The following is a 23,552-nucleotide window of genomic DNA, read 5'->3' as shown; positions in this document are numbered from 1 at the left end:
TATAAGTGGAGAACATCCATTCAGTACATGCCTGCATGTTTAAATTAAGAAATGGTGGCTATCTTTAAGAAAGACCCCTTTTTCTCTTTAAAGATGCTTCCATCCATATTTCTTTCTCAGAGAAAAACAGTGTCAGCTGTACTCAATTGTTCACTTAAACTATTATGTCAGGGAATATTTTTACATTTCTAACCTTATCTTTACCTTTATAATTAAACTGCCAACAAATGAAATATCTGCCACCTTGTGCCTGCTCAGTAAATATAGTTTAGTTTAACAGATGTTCATATTTAGTTGTGAGTGTATTATACCAGCATAAACAAAAGTTTGGAAAGGGAAAATAATTGGATTCTTAGAATGCCACATTTGTAATAGCACACATAACCTAGTGGCTAATGCAGATGGACTGTGGCATCATGTTTAAATCCTGGCTATAATTACTTGAGTGCTCTACCTACATGTCATGGCTCTGCTTTGATATCCTTGTTGCTGAATGAGGGCAATGTACTAAGTACCTATACAGGCTGTGGGGAAGACAAGGCGTATTTAAAAGCATAGGAGTCAGGCCTAACCCCATTTGTGGTGGCTGAAATGATAATGAGGATGGTGACACTGAGAATGAAGATGGTGTGTGTGCCCTTTGTGCACACCACCATTCACAAATTACTTTAGTAATGTTATTTCTCTTGGTACCTTAGTTCACTGCCAAAAACAATTTCTGTATTTTAGGATACTTATGTTAATTATATTCATTTGAAGACATTGACTCAGAGAGATCAAATGTTTATCCAAATAGCACCCAGCTAGTTCAGGGCAGAGGAACCTAGAACTCATTAGAAATCACTAACAGTCTGTTTTGCCCATATTTTCTATATGTTTTCCTGGCATGACATAGAAATTCTAGGTGCCTAGTTGCTTATCTAAGATAGTGAATTGAGTTATAGAGTTCGCTGAATGCTTTCAGTGTGGCTTTTATGATAATCCCAGCTCTGGGTGACGGTGTCTCATAGCTTTTGGAACATAGGTACCTGAGCAGTAGATGCAGTGTCCTTGAAATTCATAACTAAGCTTTTATGTAAAGACAACACATTAAAAAACACTTTAAGCACTCTACGGGATCTGCTAGCAACCAGCTTACTACATTTCTTCACCTTGAAAGTATTGGTATTGTTTGTATCAGAAATGACCATTTTGGTCCTCCTTTGTGTCACCCTCTCATTTAAGTGATAACTTTTAAAAAGCACACAGTTTAGTCAGTGATGTTTGCCTGAGTCTGGAACAACTGATTTGTTGTCCAATGGCTGTGCCAGAGTCTTCGGGTGATCTGCAGATAGCTGTACCACATGGCCTCCTGTGGAGGTTGACGTGATCAGCATACAGTTTCCTCACCTGCTCACCTGCATTAAGTTATTATGGATATATTTCGGCACAGCTCAGACAGTGAAACAAAGGAACATAGGAGGACAGAAGAGCTGGAGGTCACTCACATTTATTTTCCTATAAGCGAAGAGGCCAGCCTCTGAGGTTGACTCACTTGCATGTACCTCTTTGGGTCTTTGCCTGAAATGCTGTTCTCGCTTCTGCCTCAAACATGCAAATTCCACCTTTGGCCAAGACCCTGTTCAAATGTCACCTCTTGTGAGCGTCCTCCTGTAGTCACAGGTGCAACCATGTCTTTCCCTGTGTTCTGATAGCATCTGACTTAAATGTTTCACTTTGGATTAATAGACATCTGTCATGTTTGGTAACTCCCAGTACCTCTCTGACTGGGCAAGACTCAGATGAATAGCACCTACTAGGCACTCACTAAATGTAACTGGAGTAAATGTAATATTTATAATTACTGTCTGGATTTATTTATTTTTGTGTTAATTAGAAGCTGGTTAGATTGCATCTTATATGTGACACAGTGTGATTCTTTACAGACTTGTTGTTCTTTAACATTTACTCACTTGTTCTTCTCTTAAAAACTATATTGAAGAAGCACTAAGAGCTGAGACTGTAACGTTCAGCATTGTCACAAGGGTCAGTGTGCTACTGAATGACACCAATCAGTATTACCAATCAGTATTACATTCCTTGATTATGAGAAGAATAACACCAGCAATAACTTGCTACCTACCAGTTACCCTGAATTGTTAGATTGAAAAGACAAAGGAGCTTATTGAGCTTTTGATGATATGTGGGGTTATAATAACCTGTGCATGTTTATGACACTAAATTACATCAAGTGCATTTCAGTCTGAGTAGAGTTGGATTGAGTAGGATTCAGTCTTTCTCAGTTTGAGTCCGTAGTAGTTATCAGAACATGGGAAGGAGTGTGATTGGCTAAACATCCCAACTATTTCTCATGCTGGTTATGTTATCTTGAACAAGTTATCTGGATTCAATGTGTCACAATTTCCTTATCTGTAAGTGAGCTAGTGAAAGTACTTACCTGTGTGGATTATTTCAAAGGAGAAAATGCACGTAAAAGTGGTGACTCCACAAGGATTGTTATTATAACCTCCAGACACTTAAAATCCATATCAAAAAAATTCTCATCTGGGGAAAATTCTCTTTCTCTGTAATATGTATCATTCAAAAATCGTGGTTGAGAGAAAAGCGGGAGGCGGAGGAATAGAGGCAGCTTGAGTAGAACTCACCTGTGACAACAGGAAACCCAGGAGAACTGCATAGGCTAAAGAGAAACACCCTTTGTTAGTCGAGGAAAAGGAAGGCTGCACCAGGATAATACCAGCACAGCCTGGCAGAATCCTCTGTGGACCACATCTGCCGGCACCAGCTGTTGTCAGTCTGTGTAGGCTCGCCGAGAATAACAGCAGTGAATTTCACTTTATAGCAACTTCCATCTCGGGATCTCAGAATGCTGCATAAAATGTATATTAGGGCTCCCAAGATTTTTGCCAAAAATGTGCATACTTTATAGAGCATCAAGAATGTGTCACTGCTGTGAGTACAAGAACTAAACTGGTTTTGAATTGGAAATTCTTTCATGAGCAGAGTTCTATCCTTGATTTTACCCCCCTTGTTTTCTTGGTTAACTTGGACAACCTGACTTAGTTCCCTGCTATGTCCTCTCACTGTAAGTGGTAGGATCTACTGTTTAGTGACCCTTCTGTCACTGGATTGCAGAGTACAAAAGAGTCCAAGTTACTTTCTCCATTTGGAGGAGGGGGACATAAATTCTTGCAAAATAGAATGTTCATTTTGTATACTGATTATTTCTTCATGGTTAGCACAAAACCCAATAGACATTTTATCACTTCAGTCTCTTTAAGATGACATTGTCTTTTAGCTTTTTATGTTGGCTTTCATCTCCCATCATCTTAGTCACTTTTCAAAAGGCTGAAGCCAGGAGCTAGGTACTCCAGCCAGTTCTCCTGGTGGGGTGGCAGGAATCCTAGTACTTGAGCTACCACCTGCTGCCCTCCACAGTCCCCAGTAGCAGGATGCTGGATCTGAAGTACAGAGGCACTCTGGTATGGGTTGTAGGCATCCCAATCACTGTCTTAACTGCTGCACCACTCCAGCTCCACCCCCATCATTTGGCTTTGTAGGAATAAAATATCTGTGTCTTTTACATCTTTTGCCCTTTACCTGCCTCCCTGGTACTTCCCTGTGCTCTTTTAAGATTTGCTATTAACATTTTAATTTGTATGTAAAATTGGTTAAAGGAAGTTTTTGAAGAGCACTTCTACTTCTTTTGCATCAAAGACATCAAATGGTCACCTCTCTCAAAGATTTCTCTCCTACCATTTGCAACACGATTACACAGCTTACTCATTACACCTTTTATTACCATTTTGGGAACAGGAAATATTTTATCAAGAAAGTAGTATTTAGTGCTAAGAAACTTAAGACTTTGTAGTGTGTGATTAAATTTCTTTCTAAATAAATATTACATACTGGAAAATATGCAGTGAATTGTGAGGTGGGGGCACTTAGGTTGTGTCATTCTGGAGCTATGTGCTGCATTCAAATCGCAGGTTCTCCAGTTACTGCCAAGGAGGTCTTATGTTTCACTTTCCTGTTTGTAACATCAGGAGAGTAACTACCTGCTGGAATTCATTTTTTAAAAAATTAGTTTTGGGCCCGGCAGCGTGGCCTAGTGGTTAAAGTCCTCGGGCCTTGAATGCCCCGGGATCCCATATGGGCGCCAGTTCTAATCCCGGCAGCTCCACTTCCCATCCAGCTCCCTGCTTGTGGCCTGGGAAAGCAGTCGAGGATGGCCCAAAGCCTTGAGACCCACCTGCTTGGGAGACCTGGAAGAGGTTCCTGGTTCCTGGCTTCGGATTGGTGCGCACCGGCCCGTTGCGGCTCACTTGGGGAGTGAAACATCGGACGGAAGATCTTCATCTCTGTCTCTCCTCCTCTCTGTATATCCAGCTTTCCAATAATAATAAAATCTTTTAAAAAAAAATTAGTTTTGTGCACTTTGGCAAGTGCTGAGCACTAAGTATACTCAGTAGACCTTCATGATTTTTACTCTCAGATTCTAAATCCAACAAATATATAAATCAATCACCAATGCATTTCTGCTTTTTAGTGTTTGTGGGAAAGGAATAAGAAATTCTGCCAATGAGGGCCCAGCATGGTAGACTAGCGGCTAAAGTCCTCCCTTTGAACACCCAGGATCCCATATCGACACCGGTTCTAATCCCGGCAGCCCCACTTCCCATCCAGCTCCCTGCTTGTGGCCTGAGAAAGCAGTTGAGGACAGCCCAAAGCCTTGAGACCCTGCACCCATGTGGGAGATCTGGAAGAGGCTCTGGAATCCTGGCTATGGATCGGTTCAGCTCCAGCCATAGGCTCTGGAATCCTGGCTATGGATCGGTTCAGCTCCAGCCATTGCAGCCAATTGGGGAAATGAATCACCAGACATAAGATCTTCTCTGTCTCTCCTCCTCTCTGTATCTGATTTTGCAAAAGAATTAAGTCTTTGAGAAATAATTCTGCCGGTGAGTTTACAATTATTTTAAACATAGTGGATGATCAATTAGAAATGTTCAATGATCATGGTCTTTAAATTCAGTAAGAGAACATGAGGTTTCCACTTCACATTAAACCATTCAATTAGTCATCCACCTGCCTGCCACACTTGGAAGACTTTCGTGACTCCGGTTCAGCCAGTATGTGAGCACCTGATACAAATCATCATGAGAAACTCAAATATTAGCATGGAGGCCGGTGCCATGGCACAATAAGTTAAGCATCCACCTGTGGGGGCTGGCATTCTGTATCAGCTCCAGCTCAAGTCTCATTTTCCTCCACTTCCAATCCCACTCCCCGCTAATGTGCCTGAAAAAGCAAAAAATGGCTCAGTTCTTTCGACTCCTACACACATGCAAGAGATCTGGAAGAGCTCCTGGCTTAGGACTGGCCCAGCTCAGGCTCTTGCGGTCATTTGAGGAGGTTTTCAGCAGATGGAATCTCTCTCTGTATCTCTCTCTATCTCTGTCATCCTGCCTTTAAGATAAAAATAACATCTTTTAAAAAATATATTAGCACAGCTGTGCATCGCTCAAGTGGATTATAATGGAGCATTTCTCCCTTCCTTCTTGCCTGCTCCCTTGGCCTCGTTTCTAGATGAAACAGCAAATGCTAGGATACGTTTTTTGAAAACCTGTGAAATGTTATTTAAAATAAGTGCTATCACTTGGTATTTGAGCCACCTAGTTCTATTTCCGAAGCCCACACTTTCTCCATTATACCACAATCAGTGTTTCTGAAAGTAAAACGGGGCCACATTGGTCTCCAACCTCTCATATAATTAGCATCATGCTTTAATCAGTGAGGTTGACTGTCTTGATTAACCTTTATGATAGATCATGTAAGTTTCATATTTCTAAATGAATATATAGAGGCAGCTGTGAATTAGTGGAAAAACACCAAGCCTGGATCTGTAGGCTTGCATTTCACTCCTGGATCTGCCAGGTATTATGGGTATGATTTTAGCTTAGTCTCTCTCTCTCTCTCTCTCTCTCTCTCTCTCTCTCTCTATGTGTGTGTGTGTGTGTGTGTATACATTCAAGAAGCTAGTACCTTGGTTTGTTTCTTTAAAAGAAAAGTCGCTCATGCTCTAGATATGTTACATGTCCTAGTGCATGAGTGTTGAGCATGCATGAGCAGGCTCCTTTTTGAATGAAAAGGACCATCAGAAACAAAAGGGATTTAAATCTGAACTCTGAATTCGAGTTCCAGCCTATGTTCTCCTGATACATGTTTGATACACTGCAGCCCAGTGCAGCCTCTCTTTTCTGGTAACCTGCTTCATCCATTGATGTACTTGAAGAGTGTTAACTTCAGGTGACGTGTGTTTCAGGATGATTTCTTAATAGATGCAAATGGTACATGGGTTAGATGGACCACCTCATTTTTCTCAGGAGATAAATCCAAGTGACCTCATTTTATGCTTGAATTAGTGAAGTTAAGCGTGGTTCATTGAGGCTGTGGGGGATCTAGGATTTGAACGCAAGCAGGCAAATCCAGATCCTGTGCTTACGGTGTGCTAAGGCAGGCTAATAGGACAGCACTGTTTGGCTTTGTTTTATTTCTCCCTCACACTTCTTAATTTCCTGACAGAATTACAGATTCCACAGATGAGATGCATTTCATTTTGCTGACTGCCTTGATACCTAATTAATGACTAGTATTTGTGGATAATTTAATATAAATGCCACTACAGGCAGTACAACTTGCTGTGCTGCTCAAATACTATAGAAACAAGAGCCTTTGACTTCTCTTTTTTATTTCTGACTAAAAGCATCTATGCTCAGCATGTAGAGCTACTTTGATGTTCACAGGTCAAGCAAAAAATCCCTTTTTTTCTCTTATTCTCACTCAAGTACTTCACTTGCCTCCCTGCTGAGACCCAGAAATCCAGTGTGATCAGTATGTCTGTCAAAAGAGTGTTTGCCAAGAGTGGCATTGTTTTTGAACAAAACACATGCCCTTTCTTTGCATCCCAGGTGCCTTGGATCGCTGAGCAAGAGCCCCTCTGACTCAAATGAAAACCACCTTGTGTTAGGTGAAATTTGAGGAGTTAACCATTTGTTTGCTGGTGTGCATTTCCCACGAAAAGTCAGAAACAGAAATTTACCTCAGCCATGGAAAGTGATGTGCCAAATATGAGATTTGCATATTAGAACTGAAAAACTGATTTGCATGTTATTTCAGTGTCTTGTGTCACATTGAGGCATCTGTCAATCCCACTAAATAGAAACAGCTTGTACAGTAGGAAAGTGTTTCATGCAGATCACAATGAAAAATCTAGGTGCCTTCCATTTGTTTTCGATTTGTCCACACTTTGGGATCTGTATTCTCTTCCACCTTGATCTGTAAAATTACTCAAGGAAAGACTGAATGTTTGACCAATTTCTTATTTTTTTTAAAAAATTCATTATTTTTAATCCCACCATCCTGACATAATCCTTATTAACAGATATATTTCCTACTGTTCCTCATACTTACCTAGGCACAAATATTCTGTTATTCACTTATTCATACATATATGCATGTATGTGTGTCTGTGTTTCTAATGAAGTTGTAGTTATCAGATGTACTAATATGCTGTCTTCTCATTTTAAAAAACATAATGGCAGAAATTATGTGATAATCTACATATGTGTCCACAAGGGAGTGGTGAAGCTCCATCCTGAACAGTGACTTTGAACCCAATCAGGGCTAGAGCAATGCTAAGGGAAACACTGCGCCTCCTTTCTGATGCAAGTTGCTTTGCAGTGAAGTTCTGGGCAAGGGACAGCTCTCCTGTGAATGAGTGCATAGAGGGCTGTGCATTGTGGGAAAGCCTTCCCAAACAGAAAAGAGCCTGCTGCATGATTCCAGGAAACTAAACTAAAATGAATGAAATGGGCCCAGCATGGTAGCCTAGCAGCTAAAGTTCTCTCCCAGCAGCCCCACTTCCCATCCAGCTCCCTGCTTGAGGTCTGAAAAGCAGTCGAGTACAGACCAAAGCCTTGGTACCCTGCACCTGCTTGGGAGACCTGGAAGAGATTCCTGGTTCCTGGCTTTGGGTCGGCACATCTGCAGCTGTGGTAGCCACTTGGGAAGTGAGTCAATGGACGGAAGATCTTCCTTTGTGTCTCTCTTCCTCTCTGTATACCTGACCTTCCAATAAAAACAAAAATAAGCCTTTTTAAAAAGTGAATGAAATGTCTTCTCAGAGGAGGTTATTCTAATATGTCAATGGAGTACAGCAAAGACCAAGAGGTAGGACAACCTTGAATATATTTGTTCTGCTTTGCAAACTCTTCGGAATCTTGTTGAGATGAAGCCATCTAAGTGAAATAACGTGTACTAGTTCTCTTGCTTCCCTTATGTCAAATCTTGTATGTATACAGTTCAAGAATCCTATTAGTAAGAGAAAACAAATGCAGATTTTAGTAACAGCACTATGGAAACAGCTTCTTTTTAGTGTCTTGTAGAGAAAAAGAGCATTTCTCACCTGCCAGAAACAACTGCATTCTCCTGTAAGGAGGACGACTTGCTACAGAGGTAAACTCAGTGAAAGGAGAACTCTTAACGAGTTGGCAAGAGACCTCCTGCCTAGTATCTCTGACCCTGAGGACCTAGGGCTCCCTTTCTTACCTTTCCCATCTATGCCTCTGAGTGGATAGCACCGGTTGCTGTTGCTTATCTACGTGGAGCTTATCCCACTAGGAAAGCGTAAGAATGGCTGCTGTACTCTAAATCAGCAAACCTGAGCTGCTTTCATTCCTTATCTTTTGATGTCAAAGGTTAGGTGGCAAAAAAATTTAAATTTTAGAGACCTGGTAAAACATGCCAGTTGTAAATTTCCAGATGTATAGTTAAAGGTGCTTAGATTAACTGCAGAATGTGCTAAAGCAACAATGTGAAGTTCAGGTGTACCTCACTCAAGTACTTGATTAGCAGATAGCAAAGTGAAGAGCCAGCATTCTCTGCAGATTTCGCAGATGATTTATAAACTCTCCCCTTTGGTAATTGTAGGTGCAATTTATTTGATGCCTAATGTTTTGCAAAACTTCTTCATAAGAATTGGATATTGTTTTCTGGTTTGTGCATGAGAAAAGCAGTAACACAAGAATAAAACCCTGGGGAATTCAGATGTTCTGCTGAATATTAAATCAGCACTCTCCACACATGGGTGTTTTAGGGTTAGTGTGGCACATGGAGATGGAGGGTGTGATGCAGAACCTTGCTCTATGAGCTCTCACCCTCTTAGTGGGCTCCTGGCCCTTTATTCTGGCTCCCATCACTCTCCCATTGACTCCACCAGGCTGGATTTAAGCCTTATTCAGTCTTTGGCAGTGACTTGTGAATGTGGCTTAAGAAGGTTGATTTGGAGGCATCCGTGCAGGTCATGAGAAAAGGATCATATGAAAGGAGAGGTTGATACAAGTCAAGCTTTAGGAAGTTTAAAGTGGACTAGGATGGGTTTCAAAGCTAGAATAAAGATTTTGAGCCATAATTTAGAGGTCTGTCTTGTTATACTCTTACCATTCATTCTTTAAGAAAATAGAGCTTATGAATATAGCCAAGTGCATGATGCTCTACTCCAGTGAGGCGGAGAAACAGGTTCACACAAGCATTTCTGTTAAAGTCAGTCCCATCCTGTTAGTGCTTTGTGCTCTGTTGCTTTTAACAAACAGAAAAGGTGTCCCCCCAAAACAGCTTTCCCTGGTGATGGCAAGACATTGAGAGTGGAATATGATAATTCAGTGAGAATCAGAAAGTGGGAGCAATCAGAGGAAATTACAAACTGCAGACTTGACACAGCTAAGTGTTGGGGGAGGGGAGGAGAATGAAAGTATTCAAAAATATATTTTTTTTCTGGCAGGCTTTCAGCTCTAAAATGGGGCTAATTCTACCTTTTGAAAAGAAGATAACTTCAATGTTTCTTTTTTCAAGAACACATAATTGAAGTTATTTTCCATCTGAGAGAAGGAACCTCTTGTACATCATTACAAATGGACAAGAAGAATGAGCAGCTCTGGTACCCAGAGTGATAGAGTATTCATTATCATGTAATCTTCCTGCATATCTTAGCTTTCCCTGGTTTTATCTGCCTGACTGCTGCTTTTCTGGTAGTGCAATAAATCCAAGTTGTATAACACCATGTAAGCAGGAACCTAGTAGCAGATGGGGATGTAAGGGAGGACAATGACCACAGCAAGGACAGCGTCAGAAAATTCAGAAGGCTGATGTCGTGACAGCTGTTGGAGTGGGCGGGAGCCATTTGTAAAACACTAAAAAAAATACAGCCTTTATGTATCTATTTACCTCTTACATTTGCAATAACAATAAATCAAGGCAGAGTTCTGGGAGTCTTCACTGTTTGCATGTCAGTGCAGGCTCTTGATAGTGCTTTTTTTCTTTTTTTTCTTTGTTAAAAAAAGGTGATGGATTTTCCACCTCTACCTAATGGAGGGACAATATTAGGATTAGGTGGTTAACTTTTTTATGTTCTAGATTTCATGACCCAAGTATAGTGAAAGTTCAGTAGGCTGTGGAAAGCCTATGAACTGCCCACTGCTTACTCAGATTCAGAATGCTGAGTGAAGTTCTGGATGCTTCCGGGGATACTGACAAGTGGCCTGTATCCCGCTAGAAATGGAAATCTCTACAAAAATGAGGTTTCTACTTACCCAGCGCATCATCAGGTTTTATAGACTACATAGTATCCATAGTATGCATATTTGTAATTTCATTCTAAGCATGGGTAGTAGTAGGCACCTTGTATACCTCAGATGCAAAAAATGTGAGACAGTATAATCAAAGGAATCTTTGAAAATATCACATTGCACATAAAGAAACCAAGGCCCAGGAAGTGGAAATGATTTTATCAAAATGGGCAAGTTAAAGGCAAAACTAAGATTAAAGCTATTCTAAATAGGTAGTATTTCTGTAATTATGGGTTCCTAGGTAGGAAAATACAAAATATATAAAACATTTCAAGCACTATGTTTTGTTATATAAAATACGGTTAACATTGCTTTTAATGTTATTCTTAATCTCATAAAGTTTATCTGTACATAAAAAATCCTATCCTTATGTATTTTGTTTGCTACAAGACTAAAACCAATCCTCATTGTTGTACAGTCCCGCTCCTATAGCTGCCAGGGAACTAGACCCATTTTTGACCATAAATATGGCACCACATTGAGTCTTCCCTTGATGCCAACCACATGAGCCCCTAGTGAGAGAGTAGCAATGGCAAGGAAAAACTGGTGGCAGAAGCCATGTTTGTGTATTTTTCATTTGAGAAATAACCTTTATTAGAGAAAGAAAAATTCTAACATGTAAACTTAAAAATTATCAAGCACTCACATCTCCATGGCCTTTAATCATTAGTGATTGCGTGTAATTCTTTCTGGTCCCTCCACGGAATCAGAAGCTAGCCAACCAGCCTGGTGAGTGGATGCCTTTCCTCTTGGTGGTAATTCAGGATGATATTGTCCCTCTTGTGATATCTCACATGACCATATGTAACTGTAACAGAGAATGGGAGGTGTGGTCAAGCTATGTGTCCAGAAAGACTAGGAAATAGATTTGGTGGCGCAACCAGCAGTCTCTGCTATGAAGAGGTCTTTTTAGATAACAGAGACCTCTTTAAACATATTAGGTGTTCATCCCTCAGCAATAGCGTGATGTCTGGTTGTTTTTAACGCATTCTCATGGGCTGCAGGTTTTATGTTTCCCAATGTTCTTTCATTTGAGAAACATGACTTTAATAAAGGCTGTCCCCACCCATCCCCGGTTTGGAATCTCCTAGTGACTTGGTCTTAACTAAAACAAAATGCTATCATTGACCACAGGCCAGCTCCCCAGCCTAGCAGTCTAATTGCTATTTCTTAGTAGTTTTTCTGATACGTATCTTCTTTTCTGTATACTATTCTTAGAATAGTTCAGGTATTCTTCTCCTCCCTATCTCTTTCAATTCCAGTCCCCTCATTCCTTGTTCTTCTCTCTCTCTCTCTCTCTCTCTCTCTCTCTCTCTCTCTCTCTCTCTCTCTCTCTCAGCTAGTTTGTCCTTCAAGATCAGACAAAGGCACCTTCTCTTCCTGGTAACTTTCTCCAAGTTCAGATCCCTGGATTCCTACCATTGCTTTTTTGCTTACACTTTATTGGGATTCTCTATTTATGGGTTCCTTTCTTTCAATGACTTGTCAGAACTCCAAATAATTTGACTTTATATGTAATTCTTGGCATCGCCAGATCCCTTAGGGAAGACAATGTCAACAAAAATTTGAAGGAGTCCCATGAAATCTAGTACTTGATAACTTATTAATGAATCATGTAATGGTCTATTGCCTTTCCAAAATAATCCAACCTTTCTAAGAACACATAAGAAATTAATAGTGCTACTTAGAAGGAGGGTTTTTTAAATTATTATTATAATAAAGCTTGAAGGCTTTGTTTATATTTGTTCCATAGTTTCTTTGTTTTACTGCTTAGCAGTAAACTTCTACTCTTAAGAGACAATGGTTCAACAGAATAAAATCCATCAATGAACCTTGAAGGGCTTGGAGGAATGCTGGTGGAACCCTAAAAGCCCTGTGGTATAGCAAAAGTACACCAAACTCAGCATTCCCTGGTTTCAGTAAGATTCTGCCTTTTTTTCAGCAGCAATGCATCATTCATTTTTGCTTGCTTACCTTCTTGAACTTCAATGTCTTCACCCTTGCATGTCCTGCAGGGCTGTTTGGTAAATATTTCCCATTACATGCCAGTAAAGTTTGGAAAGTGTGATGCAAGTTTGAGGAATGCTTTGCCACAGTGAATGTGCTGCTATACATGTAACACTTCTGCTTTTGAATAAAAAGCAGAATAATATAAATCCAATGCTCCCCCTCAATTTTTCAAATGTGTTTTATTGCCCATCTACTGTGCTAGAAGGTGTTTATTAAAAATTAATTGGGCATGCTTGTTAATTTTTGTTACAATGTACCAAGCCCTAAGTTTAAGTAGGAAAAATAAATTAATAGGGGTTATCTCTCTTTTTAGCAGCAATAAAACTACATAAATATTCCTAATAGGAGGTGAACAGTGAGACAAATTCCTTTCCTATCCTCACTGGTGTAATTCTCTTTATAACTAAAGCTTCAGGATTCACATGTATTCCAAAAGTGCTAAGTATTGGACACTGGGGATGAAAGTAGTGGCAGGAATACTATAACCAAATAAAGACACATAAATGATCTCTTAGGACCTTTTCCTTCTAAGGAATACAAGGAGCCCATGTGTAGCATCTTATAAAGTGTAAGATGTAAAAGAAAGCAAGATTTTCTAAATTTATTATTTCAGAAAGCCAATAGAAACTGATCAGAGAATAAAAATAATGATACTATTGTTCTTAAAATTAAAAAAAAATACTGAAAGGATGATAATTTAAAGTTAAATTTTATTTCAAATGTAAATGCTAACTGTTAAATCTGATCTTTGGCTTAAGTTTATGGAGGAAAGACTGGGCCTCCTTGCTACATCTATGTACAATAAAAGACAATCCAAGAAAGATTAGGTTTAAATTTAAATAATGATGAATTGTGTCCACTCCCTAAAGATTCACTGTAAGATAGGAAGGAAGAGTTATCAGGCTTTCATTAACAGTAGACCACTTAATTAAAAGAAGCGAATATAATTATTATTAAAGGTTATTATTTATACATTGCCAGCGTTTTCTGTATAGGAAATAATGGCAAAACAAATGCATAGAATGTGTAGTCAGATCAAACTTTCCTTTCTTACCAACCTGGCAGAAAGGTGTAGAATACTTTTACATCCTGATTTTCCCTTTTGTTACCTGAACTGGGATTATCCCGTCCCTCAGAGGCAGGTGGAGGGTTAACAAGAAAGCCCTTTTATTGGTCTGAATACTGAAATTCTTTAAAGCATATGAAGTAGATTATCTCACTTTAATTCTGACAAAGACCAGCAGATACATAGGCAACCCATTGTACAGAACAAAATCTGAAGTTTGCATCATTAAATTTCTGCCTCCAGCCACATTACAATCCCTTTTATATTTCTGCCATGAATATATTATGATAAACACCCCTATGTTATTCCAGTCTCATAACTCTCTTCCTCTCTCTTCTACCCTATACTCCAGAAAGAATTTTCTACGACTTACTAGATAATGCACCTGGTAAAGATACCTAGGATTGTTTCTAGCATGTTGCTGTTCCTAAGAACATTCAGTCATGTTTCTTGATGGCATGTGAACTTCTTGAAACTGCATATACATTTTCCACTTTTTGAGGATGCCATTTCTACCAAAAATCAAATTAGATCATCAGGGTCTTTGTTGTCTATGGTTTCATCCAAGGCCTAGGACCCCTAGCTCATAAAACATGCTAGACATCCCGTTTGGCCTCTCGGTGATTACCTCACCCTTCCAAACATTCACATTGACCCAGTTGTGTTCCCATCACAGCCACCAGCACAGAACTACTGAGCTTTGACTCTTTGTTCCTCAGAGGTTCTCATCTGACTTGGGCTGGAAGCCTACTCCAGTACTTTTGTGTTATCCAGCGCATCTCTGTCACCCAAAGTAGTCGTGTTAAGACATTCTATGGTGAAGTAAAGAATCATGACTTTATAAATACCTCCTAGGATTCTGCAGGCCAGAAAGAGCCCCCCCTTAATGCTTCAGCATTTACCCTTTTAGATATTTCTCTTTGTAAATAGTAGACTATACCTACTTTACAAAAATACAGCAATCATTTAGAAATTAATTCTATAGCTGGATTTATTGACTTATTAACATCTATTGATCCTCTGCACATTTCTACAGGGAGATTGACAATATGTCTGTCAATTATTGCCTCTTTAGTTGATCTCATTGAGGGATAGTAGCACATTTTTTAGTCCCATTTCTCTCAAATATGACCACTGTAACTAGCTGTCATCAAATGATTTTATGTGTGAATATTTCTGAAAAATGTTTCCTAGAATTGATAGCATATGTACAGTTTAAACTTTAATAATATCAGCCAATCACTTACCCAGTGTTTGCATTCATGCACACAAGCACCAATATATCATATTTATTAAGTTATCATCTGTAAATGTTTCTTACCCTGATCAGACTCTTGTCCTCCCAAAGGCAAAGATGTCTTTTGTGTCTGCTTACAAAAGTAATACAAAATTCCCATTGTGAGAATGAGTGAATAAGTTGATAAACTAGAGATTAAATAATGGCCCCTTTAACTCTCACAGCAACCCTAAATGTCAAATATAGGTTATAGTTCAGAGGATTCTCTAAATTTATATATTAAAATGTATTGAATAAATCACTGGATCTATGATTGCACCTTGCTGTGATTTTACCAAAACTAACCCTATACTAATCTTTTTGAGTTTCAGATTTCCTATTTCACAATCAAGAAATTGACATCATAATTCTCAGATCTGGTGTATAGTTTTATTTCTTACCTATATCATCAGACACAGACCACAAATCATTCACTGCTTTTTCTTCCCCACTCTACATCTTTCAGCAATGAAATAAAATCCAAGAGCAATGTTAATGAGAAGCATAAATGATGCTCAGTCTTTCAGTCTTCTACATGGCTGTACTCCAAAGTTCTGCACATTTTAGAACAATGCAAAATCATTATACAGAAAAGGACAATAGGTTCTAACTGGCCTACATGTATATAGAAGACATTCGTGCGTAAGACCTCCCACAAGTAGCTAATATCCATCTTGTATTTGTTGAGATATATATCTTGCAACAAAAATAACATTTGTATAGGGATGTTTTAACAAGATTTTCATATCTGACAACTCATTTAATAGGGTGAAGATAATGGGAGAATGAATATGCAGTTGTTGAGTTTGTTTGACTCATATGCACTATTCTGAAATAAGAAACTATTAGCCAATTATTGTAAGAATGCATAACCATCAAGGTAAAAGCATCCCCTATTGATATCTGTGCCCATTGGCCATGGTGGGTATCATCATTTCTAAGCTTTTAATAATTGTGCCTTTTTTTATAACACTTTGATTATGTATGTTGTAACAGGATATTAGAAATAGTCAAAGTTACAGCGTTGACAAAGGGAAACATGACGAATTCTCTTTTACTTAAATAACACAAAATTAAATTTTCACCTAACAACTGACCTTTTTTCCCTTTTCTATGCATTTTATATCATTGGTTGATTATCTTAAGTGTTCTCTCATCTGACATTTGATACTCTTACATTGCTATTCTTTGGTTCACCCACCAGCCTAGTACCAATGGCATTGACTAACCATCCTGTTCAATATCTGACTGTTAAAAGTGCTGGGGGGAAAAGAATTACTCAACTTCCTTCACTGGAACAAAAGGCCCTTCATTTTCTGGGCCGCTGTTCTTGATAAGATTTATCTCGCTTTCTACCTCAAGCTTTATATGTGGTCCAGAAAAACGCAAGTGTCAGGAGATCTTGATGCTTCCTTTTTGTAATCTAAACATGAGAAACAACCCACATCTTCCCTCTTCTTCAACTGGAAAAAGTTCTGATCCACACTGTTGCCTCTACTCAGGAAATCTTTCAGGATGGGTGAAAAAGTCTCCACCAACACTTTGCTTGTGCGCTTTCTACAACTATTTTTCTCTTTAACCATTGATATACGTATACCTCCCAGTTGACTGTAAGGTTCATAAGAAGGAAAGGATGAATTAATCGTTCTTTTTTAAAAAAATAAATATGCAACTAGTATGTAATGACTTCTTAGTACTTGTTGAACAAAATGGAGTACTAATGTTGTAAACATCTGCTAGAGATAAAGGCAAATAAATAGAGTAGTGATGTGTCCTAAAACTCAGGTCTCCTAACAGCAAAAGTCCAATCATTCTTACAATCCGTTGTGAACATGACTTGTTCTGGCTGATTGCTTTGGTTGTTAAATAGATTGCATTTATTTAGCAATATCCTTTCTGCCTTTCAGGGAGGACACTCAGTTTCAATGGGACCTGCATCTGCCCCCACTTCATTTCGTCCTGAGGATGAGCTTGAGCACCTGACCAAGAAGATGCTGTATGACATGGACAATCCGCCTTCCGAGGAATACTTTGGTGAGTGAAATCTGCAGCAGACTTCTGAAGGAAGTCGGCTTCCCTAACTCAATCATGAGGAGCATTATCAACTCCACTGGTGAACAATGGGGGTTCAGATGCGTGGGAGTTGAAATACATGCACGTGCAATGGGAATGGCATTGTTAGAATGTCATGAACCTGATATATGCTTACCCATGGTGAAATAGCACTGGTCCTCAGAGTTTGCTGAGATACAAATTTGATGTCAGGATAATATTTAACTACACATTAGCTTCCTATTAGGTAGAAATTGGTTTCTGTGTACATAGGGGTTTCTTTCTGGTTTAATGGTTGCACGAAATGTGGAACTGAGTATTGTATAAACTATAATCTTTTCCCTGATCCCAGGGAAGTGTCTTTAGTTTTGCCTGTCTCCAAACTGAATTACTGTGGATAGTTTATCTTTGCAGTCCATTAATGTGTTTCTAAATCTTTATATGAGAATCATGGCACATTGCACTGTGGACTCAAAAGCCTGTCCTCAGGGGGATTGCAATTGTATAGAAAAGATAAGTACAGAATTAGTTATTTGTCTACCTGGACAGTGACAGAAGATATAAGAGTGCACCAAATTTTAGAAGTTTTCTTTTTTTTTTTTTTTAAGAGAACTCTGTGTTGTTTCCCATAGTGACCATACTGATTTACATCTCCATCAAAGTGTGTAAGAATTCCCTTTTCTTTATGCATTTGCCAGCATTTGTCATGTTCTGCCTTTTTGATAAGAGCCACTCTAGCAGGGGTGAGGTGATATCTCATTGTGGTTTTGATTTGCATTTCCCTGACAGCTAGTGAAATTTAGTATTTTTTTCTAGCCATTTCTATTTCCTCTTTTGAGAACTGTTTAGTCAGGTCCCTGACTACTTCTTAACTGGATTGATTGATTGTTTTTGTTGTTATTGAGCTTGTCGAGTTCCTGATACATTCTTGATAATAATCCTTTATTGGATAAGTAGCTTGCCACATATTCTCCTATTCTGTCAGAATCCTCTACATTTTGCTTCTCAGTTGAATATGATGCCAATTATTTTGCTTTTGTTAAGTATGCTTTTCAGGTTTAGCAAAAACAAACAAATAAAATAAACCTTTGCATATACCAATTTCTTGAGGTATTTCTCTTGAAGTGTTTCTCCTATGTTTCCATACAGAAAATTTAGTTTCAAGTCTTCAATTTAAAGTTTTTGATCCATCATGAGTTAATTTTTGTATAGGGTGAGAGGTAGGAATCTAGTTACTAATGAATATCCAGTTTTGTCCACACTGTTTCACAGTATCCTTCTTCTAATGTATGTTCTTGGAATCTGTATCAAAAGACAGGTCTATATACTGTAAAATTGGACATTTGTTTTAAAACTATAAATAGAACTATCGTATTGACCCAGGAGTACCACTAATGGATATATGTACAAAAATCATGACATTATTGTATCAAAGAGAAATCATTCTATCATGACTTTTTGCATCATCATTCACAGAGAAAATAGGAAATCAAGATATTCATCATCAGATTAATTCAATATGAAAATGTGGTCACATATACGATGGAGTACTCTCCCACAGGAAAAACTAGAATGAAATCCTGTCATTTGTAACAAAATGAGTGAAACTGAAGGACATCATGTTAAGTGAATAAAGACAAATACCACATGTTCTGCTTTACTAAAAATAAAACAGCTCAGTCTGAACAGAGAAGGTAATTATAAGATTGGGGTGAGGATGGAAAAATTTGAATACTGGGTAACAAGTCAAAATTAGATAAAAAGAATAAATTTGTAGCGTTACACTCACAGTGTAAAGAATAGTACACAATAATTTTGTTGATTTTGTACCAACAAATAGAAGAAAAAAGCTCAAAGCTCCCAATAATAAAATAACATCAAAAAATGAGAAGTGCTAACCACTCTGTTTTGGTCAGAATACATTGGCTGTGTGTGTATTTGAGTATCACACCTTAGGCCATAAATCTTTGTAGTGACTGAAAAATTTTAAGGTTATCAGGATCATCAGTAATGCTTTATTTAAGAAAATATGAGTTTTAATATAAACTATTTAAACTTTGATGTTATTCAAATGTTTCATGGTAAAAACTGATTCCTGTCTGCAACCTGTTGGAGACTAGAACTGTAATAATGGTAACTAAGGGCTCTGTTCCAAAGCCACACAATAGACTGGAAGGTATTAGGATATAAAAACACAGCACTCATTTTGAATGCTGATTGCCATGTGCCTTTACTAAAACACCTGCCTGGACTAAAAGAGTCTGATTCTGTTCATTTCTCTGCCCCTTGCAGTCTGTGCACTATCAGCAAGTCCTTCATCTGCCCAGACCCGTTTCCCACCTTCATACATAAGGGCTGAGGAGCAGCATTTTTTTTCTGACATTTCTTTCAACACTGGTACGTTCAGTGTAAAAACAGTGTTAATCTAAAGATATATAACAGTCAAGGTATAATAAACTGGTAGTCATCATCACAAGTACCTGAAGAAGAGTAAGCAAAATAAGTAACTCATCAAGGTCTATACTTAAATTAAAACATACCAGAACTGCATCATTAGGTCTAGGAAATTTTTTCAATAGCAAAAATTTTAAAATGCAAATAATGAAGGCTCTATTAGGTTATGTTAAATGAAAAGCTAATCTAACTTACCAAATATATTTTCTACTATATTATAGCAGCTAAATATAGCAATAAAGAAAATTCAATTCAGATAGTAATTTTGTTAATGTATAAACTTTGTGAACAAAGAGGGAAACAAGTATAAATTATCTTTTCCTTCAAGAATTGTCCTCTCTACTATGTACAAGCATAGGAAACTTGAGCAAATATCTTATTCTCTATTCTTTTTTAAGATCTATTTGTTTGTTTATTATTGGAAAGTCTGATTGACAGAGAGAAGGAGAGACAGAAAGATCTTCCATCCAGTGGTTCACTCCCCTAGTGGCCGCAATGGCGGGAGCTGAACCAATCCAAAGCCAGGAGCATCTTTTAGGTCCCACTCACAGGTGCAGGGTCCAAAGGCTTTGGGTCATCCTCCACTGCTTTCCAGGCCAGGGGCAGGGAGCTGCATGGGAAGTGGAGCAGCGGGGACACAAACCAGTGCCTATATGGGATCCTGATGCATTCAAGGTGAGAACTTCAGCCATTAGACTATGGTGCATGGCCCCTCTATATCTTCTTTTAACATCTGTAGTTATGGAGGGGGGTGTAAAACCTATACTCTTACTGAGTAAAATACATACAGAGAGCACTCAAACCCATACTGGTGTTAGGCACATACTTAGTAATCAGAATTCTCCAGTGCTCTTGGGGCTTTCATTTTATTTAAGAATATAAAATATGCCCATTAAAAATTAATTAATGATATTTCAACTTCAGTTCCTAGCCACAGTAGGACATATGTCACCCAGGGACAAATAATTGTTAACAAGTGGAGATTATTAACCATGAAAGAGAAGGCAGAAAAATGGCTCATAGTAAGCCATCACTGCATAACATCAGTATTTTATGTCCTTTATAGGGATTAACTAGTTCATCCTTCCAGAGAAACAGAGTCTATAAAATAGATATTGTCGTCATGTCCAAATCAGGAAGTTAAGGCACAGAATTATTAAGTAAATTGTCCAGTAGCAATACCTTGGTGAGCTGGATTAGAAACCAGGATCTAAGTGTGTACATTTGGACATTACACTTCAGGAGTTAGTGAGAGTTAGTCAGGCTGTATATTTAGGAGAATGTATGTGGAGACTGGTTTTGAGAAATTAGAAGATAAAGGATAGATGTTCTTTTAAGCAAAAAAACTGACAGTAAAATACAAGTTAGTGCCAGGATTATTCCAGGAGAAATTTTTTTTTCTGTGGGAAATTTCCAAGTTTCTATTATGGTGTGCCTTTTCTATTAAATGGTCCTTAAGATAGACATGGATCTAATGGTCAAATGTGGTTTTACTCTTTTAGGGATATGTACCCAGTTGCAGTGTTTTATCATACATAGGACAGAATGTGACGTGTTGCCAAACCAAAGTACAGCCAAATGCTCTCTGTGAATCTAGAAAAATAGAGCACATCCAGAAACAGGAATGTAAATATTTGAGGAAAGCTTCATCTTTGAGCAGGTCTTTCAGATTGCCCTAACGGAGACTTGAAATCAAAATGCAGTAGAAAACTGTGGTCATTGCTAATGAAGAGAATGTTGACATACAAGGCATAAAAATATTGGAGTGAAACATCTATGTGATCAATAGCATATCCAAGATAGACTGGAGAAACTGTGCCTAAATTGGAGAAAACTTTTAAACTCTGGCCAAAGGATATAATCTTCATTTTGTGTGTATGTGTATTATCATGTAATATTTTAAAATTTTGTTTTATGACACAGTTTCATGGGCTCTGGGATTCCCCCAACCCCTCCACATACCCTCCCCCCCATAGTGGAATCCTCCACATAGTTTCAGTAGTACAGTTCAAATCCAGTCATGATTCTTTCATTATAAGCATGTACCATGCATCGAGTCCAGCATGTTATTGTCCAGATAAATTCAATGAAGTAGTCACAGGATGTAACTAAGAACTTGCATTTTCTAACATATTGGTCACGCAATACCATGTCAATTAACTCCATCATGTTGTAAACTGTTGTTGATGTCATGTGGCCTTTCATTGGATGGGATGATATAATGCCAGCTCTACTTTCAGACCTGGGAGGGTCTCCCCAAGAAACTGTTGAATTAATCTCCTATAATGAGTCTAAACATTGAGATGAGATATAACAGGCATTGTTCTGGGGGTAGTGGTAAGGACCATCAGCTTGAGAACCAAATGCCTTGATTTGAAGGTTGATTGTACCTCTTCCTGCCATTCAAATCAAGAGGCAAAGGGCTTAACAAACTGTTTGACTTTTTTCAACATTTCCCAAGCATCTTTGAGTCTGCATCATGCTGGAGAGCAGGGACTTCAGATGCAGAGGCTGCGCACTCACAGGACTCATAGTTTTCCAGGGAAGGACATGAGAGGCACATGGGTGAAAAATTTCATTGCAACTAACAACTCTGTGTACAGGTAGATCAGGGCACTATGTTGACTTAGGAGAAACAATTGTAAGTCTACCTAAAGATAAGAGAAAGATTACACAGAAGTATGTGCATGTCCACATTGCCTGAACAAGAAGGATAAGCCTTCTCTTGCAGTCTACCACAACTTTTCTCTGCCTCCCTCCTTGTCTCTCCCTCTGTCTCTCCTTTCTTCCCATCCTTTCTCTCCCTGTGTCCCTCTCTTTTGCTCCCTCTCCCTCCCTCTCTGTGTCTGTATACCACACTGGCCCCAGCTAAAACAACATAACGTACTTTCTTCCACCACCATTTTTTGTTTGTTCAGTGCTGAAAATTTTCACTGCAACTGTAGCTGATTTTGCTGAATATAATTAAGGACTTTCATAACAGATCTCCTGCTGGACCACATGCTGTACCAGAGAGTGAAAAGGCATAGAATGTGGATAAATGGTGACATTTATTGCTATGGTTATCTTACTTCCTTTTCATACTGTACCTCTAGTTTCATTTATTTAAAAAATATCAAGGATATACTGTTACTGTTTATGGTGTCTTGATCACATCCAGCATTTTGATTATATTCAAACAATTACTATAATTATGATATTGGTGATGTCAGTGAACTGATATGTTGTAATTGATGTAATCCTGAATGTATGCCAATATCACTGTAAATCTTAGCAAAATATCTAATTCCAGTGTAGCCATTAGTAGAACCAAAAAAACCAGGTAATGGGACACTCTAAAACAACTTTCCAATATTCGTCAACATTCTCAGTGGAATAAACACTATTTTAACTTAAAGGAGACTACAGAGACATACCAGTCTAAAGTAAGACATGAATCTATATTGAGTTCTGGAAAAAATATTTCTAAATATCTGGGACGAAAATTTTAGTATATACTGTGTAGAAATAGTATCAGTTTTATTGGACATGCAATTATGGTTATTTAGGACAGTGTCTATTTTTAAGTAACTATATGTAAAGGTATATTATAAAGTATGATTATGCACATTAACACAGTGACACATGACAGCAGGGTTGTCGATAGGTAGATATATAGATAGAAACCTAGATGTATATAAATACAGAAACACGTTTCAGGTAAACCAGACTCACTTTGGTCTACATCAGCTAGAGATATTATAACTCTACAGCTACAATAAGTCTTCCTCAAGAATGCATTAAAGCACATCACAAATGAATCACTACAAAAAAGTTTGAGTCTTTGCATTTTTGAAATTTCCGTGTTATTTAATCTGTTTCTTTTTTTTTTCTTTTTTTTTTTTTTGTAAGACATGGCACTGGTTACCAATGTTGGTGAGGTGAGGACAATTTTTATAGTATTGAAAAAAAAACTGAAATGTAATGGAAGAGCTACAGTTTTAAAAAACCCAGTAGCAGTTACAGTGTG

At 38.2% G+C, this 23,552-nt stretch overlaps 1 protein-coding gene across 5 annotated transcripts in view; it reads left to right on the top strand.

The window, feature by feature from the left end:
- Positions 1–23,552, top strand: part of LPP (LIM domain containing preferred translocation partner in lipoma) — a 702,694-nt gene that overhangs the window by 518,349 nt on the left and 160,793 nt on the right. For all 5 annotated transcript variants that reach the window (XM_004577779.3, XM_058662126.1, XM_058662123.1 and 2 more), the window contains one exon: positions 16,945–17,071. In XM_004577779.3, the coding sequence (XP_004577836.2) occupies positions 16,945–17,071 (127 nt within the window). The remainder of the gene's footprint in view (positions 1–16,944; positions 17,072–23,552) is intronic.

The sequence above is a fragment of the Ochotona princeps genome, chromosome 3 (genome assembly GCF_030435755.1).
Source record: "Ochotona princeps isolate mOchPri1 chromosome 3, mOchPri1.hap1, whole genome shotgun sequence".
In the NCBI taxonomy this organism is placed as follows: domain Eukaryota; kingdom Metazoa; phylum Chordata; class Mammalia; order Lagomorpha; family Ochotonidae; genus Ochotona; species Ochotona princeps.
The sequence above is the reverse complement of the archived record's forward strand: the minus strand, read 5'-3'. Positions and strand labels throughout refer to the sequence as shown.